Below are 21,607 nucleotides of genomic sequence, written 5' to 3'. Positions count from 1 at the left end.
GTATATATATTTATATATTTTATATATAGGTGTATGTGTTTATATGGTGGTGTGTGTGTGTGTATTTAAATTAAGTAAGGTTTATTACAAAATGTCATGTACATATGTTGCATAAAAAAAGATCTGCTGTTTTTTGCTGTGGGTTTTAATTTGGCTTCAAAAGCAATTTCAATTGCCAACGTATTGTTTCTCTTGTCTTTTTGTTTTTTATTTTGTTTAATTTCATTTTCCATTTGCGCGGCACAAAAATCAACAACATGTTTATTTTAATCAACAAACAATAACACATAAAAATTCATTAACCAGAATAATAAACTCATTGAAATAAGTTTAATATAAAAGAAATTAACTGAAATGGCACAAAAGCGTTTAAAGAACAAATTGAATTTGGTAAAAATAAAGCTCGCTTTGTCATGTCGTTTCTTCTCTCGTCTCGTGTTCGCAGCCACTACTGGATGATAATTAAATCAATTTATAAAACAATTATTCAAATGTAAAACCAATTAGAAAAACTGTGAAATGTAACACCAACACCAAGGTAAATATATATTAAAAATAATACAAGGTATAAACACACGGTTTTTGTAGAGAGAAAGGAATGGAAATAGAGATTAACTCCTAAAATCGACCCAGAAAGTTTCCTAGTCCCAGGAATCCCTTGAAAAGTTGATTTACTTAAGGTAATCGCATCTCTATTTTGTATTTTATTTTTTGCCCATTAAAAATGCATTTAGCATCTCTTCGACCCTATAAATCAGCCAATTTACATTTAATACCTTAGCCAGCAAAAGGAACTGCTACTGAGAGCCTGCGTCTCTCTGAAAGGCTGCCAGTTCATCTTTAATTGCCAATTAGACCCCGCCTGATACCCTTGTGATTTGCGCTTGAAATGCATGAAAAGGACACGACTCCACAAAGAGAGATAAGCCAGGACGACTCCTTGCTGGAAGGAGGCTTGGGAACTGCGGGGTGACCTCTCTCTCTCGCTCTCTTGGCAACGGTAATAACCATTAACCTAAGCAAATGTTTGCGGGCCAAGGAGACGCTACTTTGTCGTTATAAAAAAAATAACTAACTGGGGGAGTGGGGGGGGGGGAAGGCAAAAAAATGTGGAAAATGAAAATGAAAAGAAAAGCTTGAAGGCTTGAAGGCTTGGAGAAAACCTGAGCCGTCGCCGCTGTCGCCTTTTGCCGCGCGTATCCTTTTTTCCTGACCGCCGCTGGGCAAACATTCTTTTCATTTATGTTCGAGTTGGCCGCCCTCGAGCCATCGTCCTCGGCTAGCGACATAAGGATAAGGGCCATAACAAAGGGCCAACGGTTGAGAAAGTAAACTAAAGATGAAACGTATGGCAAACGGAGGCAAAGGAGACCCCTCATACCCTTAACCACTTTTCTTCTGCTTCTTCTTGTCTTGAATGAATTTAATTAAGAATCCTTTTGGTGGCTGGCTTTTACGGTGGCCTTTTGTTTCAGCCTCCCCGCACAAAAAGGACAACAACACACACACAGGACACCGCCAGGTCCACTCTAAAATGATTTAAAATTGAATGAGAATGAGAATGAGGCTGCTTTTCCTCAACCTCCTGGAGTAGGAGTAGGCAAATCTCATACATTCGAAATGTGCGTTTCGAGTTTATTTTCGGGCAACAAATTTCACTCTAATCTAGATGTATTTTTATTTGTGTTGCGTAATTATGCATGTATGAGGTGAGAATGGGTATGGATATGGTCTGATATTGGTTTTTATTTTGGGGGGGATTGGGATTAGTTTTTGCCATCATAAAACATATACACAGAGATTAGTATACGCCAAGGGAACTGATGTGAAATATATATATAGATGTGTGTGGCTGCTGCGGCTTTTGATGAGTTCGTGGTCGAAAAAAATGCGAAACTTTTCTAAATGAAATTTAATTAGTGTAATGTGTGTCTCCTTTTGTGTGTGTGTAAATTAAAACTTGGTTAAACGTTGCCAGGACTTGTCGTCGTTGTTATATTGTTGTTGATGCTGTGCCCATTTCAGCTTTTGCCTTTTGCATAGAGTGTGGTCGTTGTTATCCTTGTTCTGCCGCCGGGCATTATACTTGCTCGTTGCCTGTTCTCCCTTTTGCATTTCACAAGGACACTCGTGGCCCAGACTCTGCGAGCAAGCAAGTAGTGGAACAACAACGAGCAACGAGAACGACAACAATGCATATTAATGACGAGCGGCAAAAGTTTTTCACTTAATATGCCACCGAGCACAGGGCGGATGCTTCAGAGAATACGTCTATATATACTATATATATGTATATATATAGAGGGTAAAAAGCAAACGAGAATTTTCCCCTGAAATGGGTAAAAGTTGCATCACTTGGCGGCTATCCCCGGCTTCCAGTGGTTATGCAATAATTATAATCAATTAGTATGCCAAAACGAAATATGGCAGACAAGTTCATTTTGTAATGAGCCCACCACCTTGGAGGGGTAAGCTGTTTATGGACTGTTTATGGAACACCTAACCCAGATCTTGACCCTATATAGTTTGGGTTACAACCTGCTATTATTACACAGGGAAAATGGGTTAAGAAAGTAACTGAGATATTAATCTATTGATTTTAAGTCTAGTTCTTTATTGGTTCTAGTTCTTCCTTGGGGGAAATATATTTCTAAGGGTTGATTAGTCACTAATAAAAACCAATGAAGTGGTTGGTAACCTCTAACAGGTCTTAACTATTTGTTCTTTGTGGAAAATATATTGATTCCAGCTGTTACTTGTACATAGTAACTTAAAAATTAATTAATTAATAAGAACTAGTGAAATGGTTGGTATTTAAACAAATTTTATGCGAATTAAATATCAGAAAAGGGATTAATTTCCACATTATTGTTTTCAACTTATATAAGCTGCTTATACTAAATTGTTCTTCGCATATGGTAGCATTAACATAAATAATATCGCACTTGTGAAGCTATAATTCTCAACTTTTTCTAGCAATTCTTCGGAAGAAAATCTATTTACATATAACGTCAGGTAACTCGGTATTTCGAACCTCTACTTATAAAGGGGATTTATACCCAATTCAGGAAAGTAATAACCATGATATTGTTGCACATTAATTACATGTTTTCCACCTTAAACGATATAATCCTTAAATGTTTCTAGTTATTCTTTAGGAAAGAGTACCTTTAACTCAATTGGGGAAAGTATTTAAGAGCAAGACACTTTTTTGAGTGCCTTAACCAATTGAGGAAAGTATGAAAGAGTAAGGCACTTTATTAAGATTACTTTTCTGAAAGTAATTACTTAAGTTTCTCTCTGTGTACCCTTTTTCCACGAGGTGAGAGAGCGTGGGTTGCTCTGGGGAGCAGGTGATTGGACTGCCAACTTTGGATTTTTAGAAAGAGAAGACATATTCCCCAGGAACTTTTACACGCCGCACTTACTTTACTTGCCGGGGTTTTTTTCTTTTTATGAATTATTGCAATTTGAATTGGATTATTATTTATTACTGCCGCTTCTGCTGCTGCGCTGCTCCGTCAATTATTATTATTCCGCAATCGGGAAAAAATGTGCAATACACAATCGATTCGATCGAAAAATCAGCAAATTAGGCGAAACGGAAAAGATGTGCCAACAATGCAACTCTTACACGAAAATAGAAATCAAAATGAAACTCAAGACTGGATCAAACGAATTAAGGCAACAAGGCAACGCACTAAGGTATTGTCTATATATATATGTATATAGTCTAGTCTATATAAAGTCTATGGAGACTGCGCTCCAAAAACGGAGCCAAAAGAGCAAAGACGCTAATTGTTTAATTGATTGCATAAAATGAGCATTAAAAAAACGGTGCAACGAACTCAACATTGTTTTGCATTTGCATTTGATTTTGGTTTTTTATTTATAATTTTTTTTCTTAACGCTTAACGGGCATACTTCGATATATCAATAGGTTGTGTGTTGTGTATGGTGTGTATAGTGTGTTGTGTGTGTGTGGGATCAAAGAAATATATGGAAAGTAATGCTGCCTACACACGCTGGGGATATATATTGATTGTATTTGAAATGTGATTTATATAACTGGGTGAGTGTGTGTTTTAAATGAATGTAGTGTGTGTGTTTGTTGTGGCAATGAAACGATATAAGGAACGCAACGGAATCGAATGTAACGTAACGTAATGGCAACGCAACGGAAATGTAACGTAACTCGGAAACGTAAACTCAACAAAAACGCAATAAGAAGAAATTTATAAAAGAACAAAGTGCCGTCCGTACCTAAGGCGGTACATCTGATCATCATCTTATATATCATATCATATATCATATATCATATATCATATATTTCATATATTATAGCGCTCTAAAAAGGCGACCATAAATCGTATGAGGTATATTCCCCCCGCGGGGAGTGTTGTTGTTGTTGGTAGTAGTAGTAGTAGTAGTAGTACTTAGTAGTAGTATCAGTAGTAGTAGGAGGAACCGACATCTCATAGTAGGTAGTACTTTGTGTGTGATGGGTCAGGTAATGCCCTAAAAGATCGGAGCACAATTTAAAGTTGTGTGTTGCTGCAGTGTACTCTTATCGAGAGAGTTATACATATTTTTTTAATTTAAAGTTTGTTCGTTGTTTGCTGGCTTCCTTTGTTTACAAAATCATAATACTGACTCGAGATTTCTTAATTTTTTGTTGTTTGTTTGTTTTAACGTTCAACAGGCGACATTAGCAACAGGTCAAAGGACTGGTACTTACATCTGCTTGCAGTCTTTGCGCCTCCTGCTCCGTCTCGAATGTGACGAACCCATAGCCCTTGCTAACGCCGGCACGATCCACAATGATCTTGGTGCTCTTAACAGTCCCATAAGCGCTGAAGACGCGGGTTAGATCTGCCTCGGTGGTATCGCCACTAAAATGGGGAAGGAAATAAGGTATAAGTAATATTATATAAACTATAAGAAATATTACAAGGAGTGTATGTCATTAAGGACCTCTTTTATATTCCAAAACCCTTAAATTGCCTTGGATCTATTATACCTTGACCTGTATTGGCAAATCAACACTCTACGAAGTAGTAATTCTATGAATTCTAGGCTTTTTAGATGCAAACTCCTGCAGAGTATACAAATTATGTTAAAACAAAATATTAATTCGAAGAATTCTGTTTGTAAATGCAAATAACTTGCTTCTGTTTAAACGATGCCTGAAACCTTTGGAAATATACAACCAATTCCATTGCCGGACTATTTCTATGAATCTTAATGTTTTTAAAGCCTTACGATACAGAAAAATTTTCTGAATTGAAAATCCACCTGCATCTACTTTAATACACTGATTAAGAAGGACTATTACTATTAATCCTACTCTGATTTTCTGGGAAATTTACCTGCATTTATGTAGATATTGTACCTTTCCTATGAACTAAGTTTAAATTATCTAAATTAAAATCCCACAAAAAGAAGCTTCTGTTTGACCTGCATTTAAAAAATTTACCCTTCCATTTTCGTAGTTAATAAATTACTCCTTTAATTAATTAATTTATCCTGGATTATAAAAACCCTCGCAAAGAAGGAGCTTAGTTCAACCCACTCACCTGATGCCGCCCACAAAGATACGGTTGGGGATAAGTGTGCCGTATTTGGGCGCCGCCAGTGGCGCTTCCAGCGCTCCAGCGGGCTGTGCCGCTGGAGGTGGCGCTGCCGCGATCTTGTGCATCTCAGCGGGTGTCGTCTCCAGACGAAAGTTGGCGGCTCCGAAGGGAAGAATCTTGAGGCTGTTACCGGAAACGGGGGTGCGCGCTGGCCAAAAAACTGATGTTCGCTTCTCGCTGATAGCCACTCGCTACTCGCTACTCGTTGCTCACTTGGCCGAGTATTATATATTCTTTTAGCGGGATCGGTTACTGCGGCTTATCGGTTCTGGATCGGAACGGATCGGTTGGCTGGCTGGCTATTAGGCGGCTGAGGTTATAGAATTGGTTTCCACTGCTTTAGTTGTGGCACGCATTTATACAGTTGAATGTCTGCGCTCCTGGCTCGAGATCTGAAAGATTAGATTTATTTGAAATTGGAAATTAGTTGCGCTCATTAATAAGTCATTAAAATAATCAGCCACATGGCCAGCAAAACAAAAGACCACGACAACGACGAAGACGAACGTTTGAATCTCGGAGAAGGAAAAAAAAGAGGAAAAAAGCAAAGAAATGCCCCCTACATTTCGAAACGAATCTATTTCTGGCACAGCCGACATATGTCACACGAGGAAAACTCGACGCATACACACAGAAAACTAGCAGAGGTAGTCCGGCACCATGTGTGCACCATAAATTCACCTTCAGAAGCGGCGGCGAGACAACTAAATAGCACAGAGTTTAATTTTAAAAGTAGCAGCACATAGCAGCAGCAGTAGAAGCAACAGCAACAGCAGCAACAGCAACAGCAGCAACAGCAGCAACAGCAGCAGCAGCAGCAACAATAAACTTGCCTTGTCAACAAGGCGGTTTAAAAAAGTTTTATTTTTTGGGACACACTAGCTGCAAGATGCACAAGCACAGGAAAAAAAATGAATAATTATAGGGTTTTTGAATTTATTTATATACCATTTAATATAGGAATTGCATGCCTCAATTTTAAATTAATTAAAACCAAGTTTTTAGAAACTGCTGTTGGTGGCCCACTTTTTTTGTGAAAATTTAATATATTGAATAAATAAAATTCCTTTGTCGAAACAGATTTGTTTTAGGAATTTAGCATTCAAAGGTTTTGCTATTCCCTTAGGCATATTTTAAATAATTTTAAAACTATGCTTTTTTTTTTAAATAAACAATATGAAATACTATCTAGGATAAGTGAAACTAACTGCTAGTAAAAGGAATTTAAAGGCGGGATAATGAGATCAAATTAATAATAAATTAATAATATTTTATTATATATTTTATTATATATTCATTTTATAGTAATTTTATTTTAATTCTATAGTTTCTGAGAGCAAGAACTAGATATCTCGACCAGCACTAAGATTGCCTAAGAATCGGTATAATTAACGCTTCTGTGTCTACTGAAATTTAAAAGGAATTCTAAATTCATATATTATAGTGAAAACTATTTGTTATAAACTAGCAGAATACCTTATCCTTAATAATCTATTTGAATATTATACTAGACAAGGGTTAGCTTGTATTAAAATCTCTAGTCAAAACAAGGATCCATTTAATCAATTTTCAATGAGTTCTGAACTAGAACATTCTCATGAGCTTTTAGAGTATTTTAACATATCTTTTAATATATCCTATTGTTTTTTTAGTTAAATAGGTTTTATGGTTTTTTTTGGAGTTGATTTATTTAATTTAAGGGTCTAGAAGGTATTTCGTCTAACTTGTCCAAGGGAACTTTTAATTTTATAAGTTCTCTTGTAAGAATCTCCCCCAAATTTCTTTCCCTGTACTTCCCAAATATAAACGTGTTTCTAAGGCCTGCTTTTATTATGCCCATTATTTTGCCGATCAAGGAAACTTTAACATGCACTAATTTGAGTTCGAGTTGGAATACATTCGCAGCCTTCGTCAAACATTTTGATGCGATATGGAGGGAGATGTGATGTGTGTGTTGTGTTAGATGATGTTTGCATGTTCTGGGCGTCGCATGTTTGCTGCTGCTGCTAGGCACCGCAGGCACTTAACGATCCCACATACAATATATATATGTAGATATTGGTATGCCGATGGCATGTAGGTGTTTGTATTTGTACATCCAATCCCTATCCGAGAATCCGTATCTGAATCCGTATCATTGATGATGGGGCGACGCGCTCCATTGCCCGCTGCTGGTTGCTTATCATTTAACATTTATCTGGGCCTGCCTTTACCTCCCTCCTCGTTCCCGCCTCTTTCAGCCAGCCTTTTGAAAAGACGACAACTATCCGGCAATGGCAATGGACATGGACATGGACATGGACGTGTACGTGTTCGATTGGCTCACATAGCAATGGAAACATAATTAAATTTTCATTAACAATGAAAATGTCAAAATTGTTTGCGTTCCTCCAATGAAGTTGTGCTATGCGAAGCATTTCAATTGTACCAAACGAGCGACCTGATCGATTTAAAGATATATATGTATATATACGTGGGTATGGCGGATGCATGTATGAGATATCTATTTAATGGACGGTGTGGGAAAGTTGTTGCCAACACGTGATTATGGCTCCATTTCGACCCATTTTCCGCTATCTCGAACAAATAAATTAACCGAATATAAGTGCTTGGGTATAAATCAAGGCAATAAATTCACTCAAAAATTATAAATAACCAAAAAATATAAGATATATCTTCCGCTCATTAAAACGCGTCACCATTTTCCAAAATAAAAATCACACAAAATTGAAATATTTTTAGTTGCGAGAAAAACAAATTCGTTTTCTTCATTTACTCGAATGACGTTCGCATATAAATGCCGGCAGAATTTTCTATATCTGCTCTGTATATGTATATACATTCATGTTTTTCTTTTTGCTTAATAGAAAATTGTGAAAAACTAAAAGCTTTGCCATCATAGATTTTCTAGGCTCTCGAGCGGATGTGGCCAGCAGCATAAAGTGGGTGAGTCCAAAGCTGATTTGCCGATGGGCTAAGTGCCCCTGACATGATTCATGAAAAGCCAAGATGGAGACGGGCAGAGAGGGCAGGGCTATATAGTGGAAATGAGTGCTCATGATTTATGTTCGCCTCTTAATTATTTACAATATTATGAAATTATTTTTGAGAACTTTATTCCCGGGCATTAGCAAAATTGATGATGCCACACAGAGCAGCAGCACGGCTCGTAGTAAAATGGCGACAAAAAGAGAATACCGAGCAGGTCGTGATGAATTATTAAAATGTTCATTACTCGGCCCCGGGCAACTTGGACAGAGAACTAAGGGAAATGCGGAAAAGCCACGGCAACACAGCATCAAGCAGCACAACAGCAGCAACAACAGAGGTCAGCCGGAAAATCACAGAGTCAGCGGCAGAGTTAAGCTAGTATTCCGGGGCGATATCAATGGAATTTAATCAACAGCAGCAGCAGCAGCAGCAGCAGCAGCAGCAGCAGTCAGCTCAAAAACTCCCACACACACAATATAACCACCTTTACACCACCACCCACAGTGGAAACTGTCAGTCAGTCAGTCAGTCAGTCAGTCATTCCGTCATTTTGAGGTGTTCGTTCTCGTACTCCAACAATATTGCAAAATTCCACGTGCGAAAATTGCGCGAGTAATGCCAATGGAAACGAGAGAATTGCCAGGGAATTTTATATTCGCTAAAAGTGGGTAAAGTAAGGTAAAGAGTTCATACGACTATGCAATTTCTCACTGATATCAACCGAAATATGGTATATATCCTGGATAACTATAGTCTGTATCTATATCTGTTTCTAGGGGAAACGGCAAACAAACTATCCAAAGAATTTCATATTCCACCAGGTATAATTGCAAAATATTTTAGCCAGTGATGGTGGCAAATAAAACCATGAATATGATAGTAAATAGTCCAGTAAAAGGATAACATTGGGATTTAATGAAATAGAATAAATTAGAGAGAAATTATAGAGCTAGCATTTTAAATGTAATTTAATTTGTAAGTTAAAAGTATCTTATTAGCAGTAGTTTACTGCAATTTTTTGATCCAAATAAACATTAGGAATATTTATCAATACAAAAATAAGTACTCAATTATATATTTAATGCCCATCGGCATTGGAATAACCCAGTAAAAGTTCCCACAACCATATTGCGAGTGATTCATTGTTTCACGAGCTTAATTGACAAATAATCCCCCAATTCGTTTACAATTTCCAGTTCTATACATATCCCGATATCGGTTGGGAGCATTAAAAAAACATTCAGGATTTTTTCACTTTCATGTCCATTTTTGGCACATTTCGAGCGTAACTTGGGCAATTAGGGCAAATGCAATTAGTGAGCGCCAAACTATTGAATAACCAGACGCTTCAAGCTCGGAAAAGTCTGTAGAAAACTAGCAAGAGGAGAGTGAGTAGAGAGTAGAGGTAGCATGAAAAGGGAAAAAGGTTGAAAAGCAGGCAGAAGAAGAGTGGGCGTGCTGTAGTTACTGAAGAGAGTGCAAGTTTGACCTATAAAATGGCAACGTGGGCGCGCTTCACTTGGCACAGATACGAAAAACCAGTGGCAGAAAAAAAATATAAAATACAAAAAAAATGGAAATGAAACCAACGCACAGCTGTGGCCAAGGAAAGTGCTGAAAACAGGCAAGGGAAAGGCGAGGAAAACCCGAAACAGGAACCCCAAACCGGAAGGAAGGAAGGCAGGAAGGAGCGAGTGGGCTAAAGGACTCACCAAAGGCGTGAGCACACTATTTTAACACTAAACTGCCCACACGAGACACAGTCAAGAAACCGGAGACTACGGAACAACCCCCACAAAACTCCGAGGATGGAAGGTAGCTGGATTCTTCTACCGGGAATTCACTGTATCTATTTTTATTCTGGCATGCATACACCTGCATCCTTGTGTGTCCTTGCCAAAAACAATAAAGAGCACACCCAAGGCGAGCCGATAAATGCTGACACACAGAAGGCGAAGAGAAGCCACAAGGAAACAGGACGATATGCGCCTGGCAGTATGCTACACAAAATATAGAGCATACACAAGGGAAAAAGACGATTGAAAAGGATTTTAACATTGATAATATAAACATATATACTCGTATATGTATTTAAGTAAATTGAAAAAATACATCAAAGGATGCTGGTAAAGAAGGTGTGTAATCTAAGAAAACTTAAAAATAAAGCATTTTAAAGCAGCTTCTTTGGGATATTTTCACTGGTTTTTAATTGTATCAGTTACAAAAATAGTTTAAGAAACTTAAAAAATAACCTATATCTTCTTGTGCAATAAGAAAACAGAAATGGTTACACAAAATGTATACCAAAATATGTAGGGTAAATTTCATTATTTAAAAAAGAATACAAATGCTGATGAAAAAGGTTGAAGAGCATTCTCTTAAAACAAACCATTTATTTTCGCAGAATCAGTTTTCAAACTAATTAAGGAAATACTAAATTAATAAAAGCCCTCAGACATTTCTTCCTGTGCAGCCAATGAGAAATGACAGACGAGAATGCAGGACAAATCCGTTGGCTCACCAGGTGCGGACGAGCTCCCGTATCCTCAGTTGGCCAAGATAAGCGTATCCAAGTCACATAAGGACAATTAGCCAGCGCAGGCTCAAAGAGTTTAAGAGGGCATAACTGCCAGCCACGAGGGGGATTCCGCCCGGGGGCGGGGTTTTAGGAGGGGAGGTCGTTGCTAAAAGGCAAAAAGCAAGAAAAAAAAAAATAGAAAGGACAGAGAGGAACCCGAGGAAATCATGTTGATGGCTGAGGCATGACGATGACGTTAAAGCGTACGTGTTGGTGAATAACTTAAAACGAAAGAAAGTCAGTGGGGTAAAGATGAACTGACAGAGAGAGAGGGAGAGAGGAGGAGATGGGAGCTCCTGTGGGTGGTGCAAAAGCAAAGGTCAATTGGAGTTGCGGTGCTCGAAAACTTTCGTGGAGAAGGTGGCAGCGATGGCAACGAAAGAGCAAGAGTCAGGGGCCGGGGCCAAGTCAAGTGTAAAGCGAGAAAGCGCAAAAATGGCACAACCAAACACACACACACACACACACACACATAAACCGTGGATGCACTGACTGACTGACAGTGCGCCGGAAGTGGAAGTGCACACCCCCCGCCCCTCACCTGAAAACTGAGAAGGAAAAAAGAAAACTGTGCTGGCTGCCTTTCGCCTACATGTTATACAATCCTTGAGTGAGGCGAGGACGAAGCTTTTGGGTGTCAGTCAAGTGAAAGGAAATTGTAGCACATCAGGGCGAGAGGAATACGGAATGAGCAGAAGGCAGGACTCGTCGAGGATGGGCCAGACAAACCAACAGACAAACATCATCATCATCATCATCAGGACATAGGCGGCCTCAGCAGCTAAATTGATGGCCCGCTATCAGGGTATCCATCCTATACATTCCACATCCCTTATCTCCTGCTCCTGCTCCTGCTCCTTGTGCATGTAATATATATGTATGTGTATATGTGGCACACAAAAATCCATAATCCTCCGCCAGAAGCTGAAGGAGCAAAAGGGAAACGCCAAAGCCAAACTACAAAAGCGCGAGCACAAATTGCCACTGTGTCAGTAAAATCCACACACACACACACATATGATATGTATATTTGCCACCCCCCAAAATAATATATATATTTGCAAAGCCAAAAACTTGTATGAGAAACAATGAAACTTTTCTGCAACTTCTTGTATTTGTGTTGGTTTTATTTTCTGGCCCCTGTCCAATATTTGGCCATGAGTAGCAGTAACTTTAAGTCGCTTGGAATTAATTTCAAGCAAATATATACATAAAATCCATCTAACTCATCGTGTTCCATCTACACCTCCCCTGTTCATATATACATATGTGGAAAAAGTTTCCGTTTGAAGCATTTCGGTCGGTTGGATGATTTATTGCCACTTCAGCAAGGGGGACAACGCTGCGTATGAGCGATGACTGATCCTTTTTCAACCCAAACTCACTCCCTACCTCCCTCCCTCCCACACATTGCGGATTATTGTCTATGCTGACAAAGGATTTAAGCGGAATTTGATACAGCCAGAACGAACCGAAGCCATCCATTAAATGCTATGGCAAATTAAGTCATTAAAAAACAATTTTTGAACCAGTCACACGGGGCGTATACGCAATCTCCCAAAGACGAGAAGCAGGTGGAATTGCCAAAAAAATAAATATGCAAATTCAACGCTTTTCACTGGAGACGGCCATAAAAATGCAATCACACAAAAAGCAAAAAAAAAAAAAAAGAAATGAAAGAAAAGCTCAAGGAAACGTAAAAGCCGCCTTTGGCCAACAAATAAAACAAAAATAAAAAAGTGAAAAGAAATGACGTAAAAGTGTGACTCAAAAGAAGGGGGAGGGGCGGAGTGGATTTTCGAGGGGGTTTGGTGGGTGTTTGGTGGGTGTTCTCTGACTTTGTGTGTGTATATAGTTGGGGGCGTGAAAGAGGCTGCCAACTATTTCTGTAGAAGCAGCTGCCGGGTGCTACTGGTGCTGCCTGCCTTTGTTGCCATCTTTTGCCTAGGCCAAAAGCATAAAATTAAAATGCGAAAATGCAGACAATGGGTCGACCGAGAGAGATGGCAATAGGGTATAGCACAAAACACACTGAAAACTATATAAAAATTATTATAAAAACATAAGCAAGGGTATAAAAATAAGGTATCCTTGATTAAAATCATTGAAAAGTAACTTTATGAGAAATGATTGTGGCTCAAAGGCAAAGATTTTAGATTAAAGAATCTTAAAGAATCCTAATTATAAGAATAGAATTAAGAATCTTAATTATAATCCAAAATATTTCTTAATTTCTCTATCTGCATCTTCACTAAATGTGTACCCGTATCTATGAAATACTCGCGCGTGAAAAAAGCGCAGCTGAGCTCACGTCAAAGGTACATGGCTCCTGCTCCTCCACCTGCTCCTCCTCCTTCTGGAGGCTGCAGGCTTCTGCTTTTTGTTGGTCTCTTGCCTTCACTTCAATCATTCCGTTTGAGAACATCCATCCATATGCATATGTGCATCTGCATCTGCATACTCGTACCTGTATCTGTAGCTGTATCTGTATCTCGTAGCTGTATCTGTCACTGTATCTGTATCTGCATGTGCAGCTGTCGCTGCTCGAACAGAAAAAAAAAATGCGCGACCAACATTTTTGCTTTTGTCTTTAAATTTTGGCAACGTTTTTGGCCCAAATTGCGTCTTAAATTCGTTTTTCGTCTCTCTTTCGGTGTCGACCCAGTTAAGGGAAAAGCAACAAAAGACAGTTGGCGTTGGGCGATTTAAGCTAATTTGTCTAGAGTTATGCAAATGAGTTATGAGAGAATACCTAAAATATCTTAGGGATGCGATGCACGCACAACCATTGGCATTTCCACCCACACACACACACACACACACAAAATGTGCATTTCCTCTCAAGTTAATGAAATATTTCAAGTTGCCAACTCGCATATAATACTGATGATGATGTGTATCTTTGTAGCTGTTTTGTTTATGTGTACTTATTATTATTGCTATTACCAAGATATTTTTGGTTTAACCAAGAGGCAACGACAAGCAATGAGATTTTCCCCCCAAAGGGGAATTAACAATCAAAATTTTGAACAGCGTGAAATGAACTCAATTAGCAGCTGCCTAAGATCATCAAGTTGTAAACAAAACGAGACGAGGCGGCACCCAATTAGCCATTTGAGTGCAGGAAATCCATTCAAATGAAGAGTTGTGTAAACAAATAATATCTTTTAATCACTTTTCCTCCTAATTTAAATCTTATTACTATTTGATTGGATACTATAATCGATAAATAAGCGCAGTGGCGAAAACTTGGTTTTGAATTGCCATTTAAAAGTGTAAAGTTTGGCATTGCCCATGGACTTTTTGGCCAAGTTCTCACATTAGCCAAGTGGAAACTTTTGTCAGGTGGCGCAAACTCAATTCCCATATGCACACTATGCATCTGTATCTGTATCTCGGTATCTGTATCTGGCTATCTCCATATCTGTGTGCATATCCGCTGGCAGTGGGCAGCTACAAACGATTTGAGAACCGTGAAAATATGCAGATAACTAATATTAACTTTTTGTTCGAATGCATCATGAATGAAGCGTGGAAACGTGGAAAGAAACTGAGAAAATGGGGGGAAAACGAACGAAGCTCGTTAGATGAGTGAATGAATGAATGAATGAAATGAATGGGGAGAGAACAAAACTAAACTCAACTCGACTCGACTCGACTCGCTTGAATGCAGCTAGCTTCGAGTTTCGACTCCAAGCCATATGCAAAAAGCTAAAATAATTGCCCCAAAAGAGACCCGCATTTACACAGAGAGATGGGGGGGAGGGGCGGAGGAGGAGGGAAATCTGTGGAAAATTGGGAGCAGTGCGTGCAGCAGTCCGGTTCTATTTATGGCCACACTTTTCAAAAATCCCAAAACGAATGGCGGCCATAAAAGCCGCACGCAGTTGACCCACACGGCGGCGACGGGGCCTCGGCCCTCTTAGCATATGGATTATTCAGGTGGGTGTGTCGTCGTCCGTCTGTTTCCCCTCTCTCGCATCTGTATCCATGTATCCATGTATCCATGTATCTATGTATCTAACGTATGGATGTATCTATCTAGTCGTAGCTGTACTCTGTTCTGGGGTTTTGTTGCGGTCCAAATGGCCAGCGCCACGGTAGAGTGCAAGTTCGGTTACCGTTTGGTGACCATTTTGCATGTGGGCAAAGCAACGCATCGAACCCAGACCTAAGCTTGAACCCTAAAAAATCCCCCAAGCCTAAAAAAACCCCCCTTGGAAAGGCTTTTCTTTTACACAGAGAGAATTTATAGGTAGTATAACATTAAAGTGTTACAATGTCATGTTTAAATGTCATTTAGATCGTAGATTGTAAATAGTATCTGTTAATATATCATTTAACATAATTTATTGTACGTATCTGTTCCGAATCTATTAAATAGATTTAATTTATAGACAATTTATAACATTTTAAGGTTATTATAGTTAAGTTAAATGGTTACTAATGAATTTCTTTGAGGAAACTAAAGAAAATAAAGTATGTCCTGTAGAACTATCAGTTTTTATGCTGAATAAGGATTTATATCTTTGTTTTATGTGTAATCTAGGTTTGGTTTCACGCATTGCTGGGATTTAGTTTGATTCGTGAAAAGTCAAAGCTTAAAGGCATTTCCTCGCCTTGTTTCCTTTTGACACAGATTTTCTTTATGGCCTTAACCCACCCCCATAGCCTCCTAGCCTCCCCCCAAAAACACACACTCCTCCCACCCCCTATATTTTCTCTCTTCCGATTTAGACTTGAACTTTGACTGGGTTTACGAGTTTCTTGGCAGCCAGACACAGTCAGTCATAGCTTTAGCTGCTGCTGCTGCTGTGGCTATATAGCCACCAAATCGTTTCGATAACAGAGAGAGAGAGAGCAAAGCCTGGCGGGCATTATATCTTTTTATTGCCAACGGCAGCAGCCGCTGTCATATGGAGGCGTGTTCCCGCCCCTATGGAAAATTCAACAACCACCCACCCAGCCCCCCTCCACGCCCCGAACAGCTGCTGTCGCCAACGACGGCGGCAAATTTTCGTTTCGTTTCGCCATTTTTGTATCTTTAGCGAGAAAATTAAATGAAAACATACTATATAAGCAAAAGTACTTTAGCTCTTTTGGCATGCGTGCGTTGTCGCTTATAAAGAAAAATCTCTCGAGAAACGAGAACCGAGCAGAGGATTCACTTGTTGTAGCCTAGGCGACACAAAAAAAGAAGAAAAAAGTACAGAAACGAGAGCAAAAAAGGCACGGGAAATGAATATTGAAGAGCGGGGCGCATTATAATTTTAGATTTATGTACAGGGTGTCCCTCTGTCCCAGTCCCTGTGACTCTCAACTCTGTGACTGTGACTGTGACTCTGTGACTATGTGACTGTGGAGCAGTTCACAGGCACATGCTGGACGAATATGAAAGTCAGAGTGGCCCCGCTGGAGGGAATACTTATACTTATTTATATTTATGTAAGCCAAAAAGGCAGCGGGAGCTGCCAAAATAAGAATTACGGCATTGAAAGCTTAAAGCAGTGCTCGAGGGCAGGAAGCTGGATCAAGGAGTAGGACATTCGACTCCCCCGCGACCTTTGATGGGTCGCAGCTATTCGAAAAATGTCTTCGAGCGGAATAACTTATTTGAAAAATCTACACACAGCGGAATTTATAAGTGAAAATGATTTTGCATATCAGCAAAGGTTTGCAATTGTTGCAATTTTAGTGAGTTTCTAAATTATAAATAATTAAGCAAACTTCTGGTTAATAAAAGTTGAACTGTCAAAGTGCCATAAAAATTCATATTTCCTAGAAAAACATGTCGTAATCGTTGTTAACAGACACATATTTGAGTTTTTATGGGTTTTTAAATTTTTATAATGATTTAAGAGATTGTTACATACACAAAAAAAAGCTAAAGAACTACAGAAATATTACTATATTTCCCTATTAAGACTATGATTGGGACACCCTCTAAGCTAAATGTGTGAGGAAAAGTCTCTATCCCCAGGCGACACTTCCCATTGGTTCGGTGTTTTTCTTTGTCGCCTGTTTTATTTTATTTTGGTTTTATTTTTTCCTGTTTTTTTTTCTTTTTTTGTGCTGTTCTCAGCAACTTATTAGATTTTGTCTAAAGAGATACTAGTCGCCGTCGCGTGGGTTATTTCGAAACCGATGTCTGGCATTTTTCACAGTTCTTTATGCGACTTTTTGATTCCCGAACATTTCATCAAGCTGAATGCAACTAAAAATACATTAAGTATATAGAAAAATCCAACTGAATTGTTACCTTTTCTTTGTATTTTCCCTGTGTCTTGGCAGCCCGAAAAAAAAACAAGTTTAAAACTTTCCGTTCGTTGTGGTTTTTTGGATTCACTTTGTATTTATTTTATATTTTTTTTGTTCAAACTTAACAATTGGCTAAACGATTAGCCGCGTTTAAAGATATATTAGCACCTGCGCTCTATAAAATATTTCAACATTATTTGGTTTTATTTAGCATAACTTAATATTTGTGGCACATTTTTGATCTCTCTTTCTATCACTATATATCTCTCTCAAATCTCGGTTAAAAGTTTTCAATTAGAGCTACCCGAGTGCAAGGTCTTTTATTTTCAGAGTTTGGATTTTTGCAACTAGGTTTTCTAGGTTGTTGTTGTTTGTTTGGTCCACCGTTTATTCACTCATCAAATGGCAAAAACCAGGAAAAATTTGAATAAACAAATTTTCCTAGCTTTTCCACTAACCCACATGTGTGTGTGCATGTTGGTTATCTACGAAGGAGAAGGGGAAGGGGGGTTGGTAATGGACGAAGGGTTGGAACTATGCTAGTGTGCGGCTGCTGCCTGCCTGGCTCCTGTTTTTGTTGTTGTTTATGGCCATTACGTATACGCAACGTGTGCGAAAAAGGCTACACGAGGTCTGGTGGGGGTAGAAAAAACGAACGGAAGCGAGGTGGGGGTGTAAATAAGAGCGAGAGAGAGATTCGGTGATACCGTTGTGACTATTTGGTGAAGGTGGAAAGGGAGAGAGGAGCCAAGAGGAAGGCATTAAAGGAAAGAAAACAGGGGCGTAGAAAACCAGAAAAATACAGTTAAAAGGGGGGCCCCTAAAAAAATAAAAAAAAAATGGAAAGGAAAGGAAAGGGATCGCTGTGGGCGGTTTTTGCTTTGGTATATACACAAAAAAATACGTCCAAAATTCCAACGCAACCCTCCGACCCCCCCTACGTAATAAAAACAACAACAACAACACAACAACTCTTGTATGTCACGCATAAAAAAAACACATTCTTCTCGGCCTCCTTTTTTTCTTTTGGCCATAATAATAATTTGTTTTTCTGGCGAAAAATCCAAACGACAACAAGGGGGGAGGCCCGGGGGCCTGTGTGTGAGCCCAAAATCAAGTACGTTCTCACACACGATTTTTCCTGCACAGGTTTATATATATATAGTATATATATAGTGTACATGTGTGGAGTATTATAACTTTTATTGTGACTCCACTTATGCCTTGCTTTTGGCTCCAAATACTAGTTTGTTCGTTGACTTTTGTCCGCGGACGGCACTTAAAAATTGTTTCTTGTTTTGTTTTTACTTTATTTTTGTGTGTTTTTATGGCTTTTTTGGCGAAAAAAACGCAGTTTAAAAATATAGCCTAAGAGGAACAGAGAAAGAGAGACAGGGGGATAGAGAGAGAGAGAGAGAGGGAGAGCAGACGATGTGGTAACTGTTAATTGTTGTTGCAGTAGAACGCATGAAAAACTGGCACACACACACACAGAAAGAGACACATACAAACACAGCTCGCTGACTGCGACGCGTTATAAAATGTAGAACTTTTTTTCCGCTTTTTTTTTTTCTTTATTTTTATTTATTTATTTTTCTTTTAGTTAACGCGACGAACCCGAGGGATTGTGTATTTTGGCCGAAAAGCGTTGAGAGCGGTTTTCTGACTTTTGTGGAAACCCGAATTTGAAATCGAATTCGAGAAGTGTTATCTTAGCGACGGTAGAACAACGACAGCGCCAATCGACGAACGTTTCCCCATTTGGGGGCCCCCAACTGCGCAGTCAGCGCCGGCAGAGCAGCAACTGAGGCAGCGCGAGAGACAGAGAGGGAGAATAACAAAGAGAGTCGCGTTCTCTTCGAGCGGTGGAGCTCTCTCTCTTTGGGGACCCGATTCGAGGGATGCAATAATGATGCACGTGCGTTGTGTTATGTGTGCGTGTTGTGTTACGTGGGTGTATGTGTGTGTTTGGAAAAAGATTACAATAAACACATTTTAGCAATATTACATATTTGGCCTATTTATTAAACCCCACCGCCCGCTCACACACACTTGGAAGCGGTTTCCCCTCACCTTACCCGCCACTCTTCTACTCTTCCGAGATTAGAGTTGTTGACGGCAACAGAGACAGCGACAGCGACTGCGACGCAGCTGTACAGTGATCTAATAACGGTTAAGGTTGCGATTATCTGATTGGATTCCATCGCTAAGTTTGCATCGGCAAATGCCAATTCAATATGCGAAGAGAATGGAAAAAACTATGTGGGAAGCGACGAGGCAGCAGCATAATGTGTGTATGTATTTAACATTTGTGCATATGTACGTACATAATACATATGTCACCATAACAAAGTTCTCTTTTATTGATTTCAGTTCCTTAATCTACAGATGATTTTCTTTAGATTTATATATTTAGATTTATCTTGGCATCTGAAGGATACAATAAACAAGAACAACATGCATGTATAAACTTTTGCTTTAACAATCTATAATTTATAAGATATTATTAAAGAATGTATTAAAAAAAATTTAATTTAATTTTACCTAATATGAACATTTCTTTATATTATTCAGAAGTATACTTAAAATACGATATCAAATAAAATTGTTTTTAAAATATACTACAAATTGAAACTTTTTGTTGTGCTTTTTAAAACAATTTAATATAAATCATATTAATCAAAAGGTATTTAAAATACCCTAAAAACTACAGTTTCCCAAACTTAAATAGTTTAAATACTTGAAGATCTATAATATCCGAGTCGCGTATGAGGTTTAAATTAAAATTGTACATTTTAAAGAAAAAAATGTAAAGCCCTCAAACAAAAACTTTAATTAGTAGATTATAATTTCCCTAAATCTTTATAGACAATCCCCACAGAGTGATAATAAATCCATTGACTCCGATTTGGAAGCAATTTAAAAACTACCATTGAGGTTAATACCGCGCTTATTGGAATTCCGGGACCAGTGAGGCGTGGTCGGCGACACCTAGTTCGTTCTTTGGGACTAATTAACCATATTCCGTGCGTTCTGAACTGCCGAAACTAACCCCATTGTCATTCATATGAGTTAAAGGCAGTGTGCAGAGCGCGCTGCCAGCAGAGGCAGCGCTGGCGGACAGCGAACAGCGACGCCGGCGTTTTGGCTGGGCAAGCAAACACAGTTATGTTTCGTTACGTTTCGTATTCGGGCCTGCGTTTTTTTTTAGTTTTTGTTGTTTTTTTTTTTATACTGATTCTTTACTTATTGTGCAATGATCCGTGGCAACTTAATTGCTTTTCGTTTGGGTTTTTGGCTACAGCAAAACGTGCGTTCTGCTCTGTATTTTTGTTGCTGTGTGTTGTACTTTTTGAGCTTCCAACTTTTCTGCTTTTCAGTTTTCAGTTTTCAGTTCTCTTTGCGCTACGCTGCACTTCAAATGCTCGATTGTTGTCTATCAAAAGCAGTAGAGAACCTTCCCCCTCCCCCTCTCTACCTAAGTACTCAGCCCACTTTGTCATTGTGGGAGGACGCATAAATAACGCCGCTGATAAAAAATGGGCGAAGGGCGAATCTAAAGCTCGTAATTATGGCCAGTCAGCCAGCTAGCTAGCTAGATTTTCTATATTTTTTTTATCAGCTCTCACTTACATAAGAAAAATCAAAAGGAAAAGACAAAAAGCGGGAAATACACGTTGTTGGAAAATTAGCCTGGGAGCAGCACAAACCCCCCTTTTGCTTCTGTTTGTGAAGTTGGAAAATTTGAATTTCATCAGCAAAGACAGCGGGCAAAACAATCACGATAATTAAATTGAGTTCACTGATGCGTATACTTAACATTTTAAATGCAAAGCCAAATTCAAAAGCAGTCAAAACCAAACGCAAACTCATCTCAAAGCAGCAACAACGACAACATCAAAACAAGAAAGGAAGCTAGCTTGGGGATGCCGAAGATTAAATACCCTTGAAGTTAATTATTTTATTATAAAATCATACCGGAAATCGATATGTATTTAAAGATATATATTTTTATACAAATATTTTATTGATCAAATTCATAACTTAGCCAAAACAGCATTAAGGCTGTTACCAGCTTCTAACTAAAATTATAATACTCTACGAGAGTATAAGGGTATAAAAATACAGAAAGGAAATCAGCAACAAA

At 38.7% G+C, this 21,607-nt stretch overlaps 1 protein-coding gene across 15 annotated transcripts in view; it reads right to left on the bottom strand.

Annotated features, from left to right (window-relative positions):
* bol (boule homolog, RNA binding protein) overlaps positions 1 to 21,607 on the bottom strand; it is a 32,977-nt gene that overhangs the window by 7,256 nt on the left and 4,114 nt on the right. For 4 of the 15 annotated variants that reach the window (XM_086833376.1, XM_086833379.1, XM_086833382.1 and 1 more), the window contains exons 1-4: positions 18,969 to 19,249; positions 17,462 to 17,635; positions 5,577 to 6,025; positions 4,739 to 4,892 (exon numbers count right to left, since the gene is read on the bottom strand). In XM_086833376.1, the coding sequence (XP_086689502.1) occupies positions 4,739 to 4,892; positions 5,577 to 5,698 (276 nt within the window). In that variant the 5' untranslated portion in view covers positions 5,699 to 6,025; positions 17,462 to 17,635; positions 18,969 to 19,249. Of the gene's footprint in view, positions 1 to 4,738; positions 4,893 to 5,576; positions 6,026 to 17,461; positions 17,636 to 18,946; positions 19,250 to 21,607 lie in introns of those variants that run through there. The other 11 variants (XM_020961332.2, XM_020961334.2, XM_020961335.2 and 8 more) reach the window with 4 other exon arrangements.

This window comes from Drosophila serrata, unplaced genomic scaffold (genome assembly GCF_035046125.1).
Source record: "Drosophila serrata isolate PLE 108 unplaced genomic scaffold, ASM3504612v1 contig_272, whole genome shotgun sequence".
Taxonomy (NCBI): Eukaryota; Metazoa; Arthropoda; class Insecta; order Diptera; family Drosophilidae; genus Drosophila; species Drosophila serrata.
This window is presented reverse-complemented; position numbering and strand designations above follow the sequence as displayed.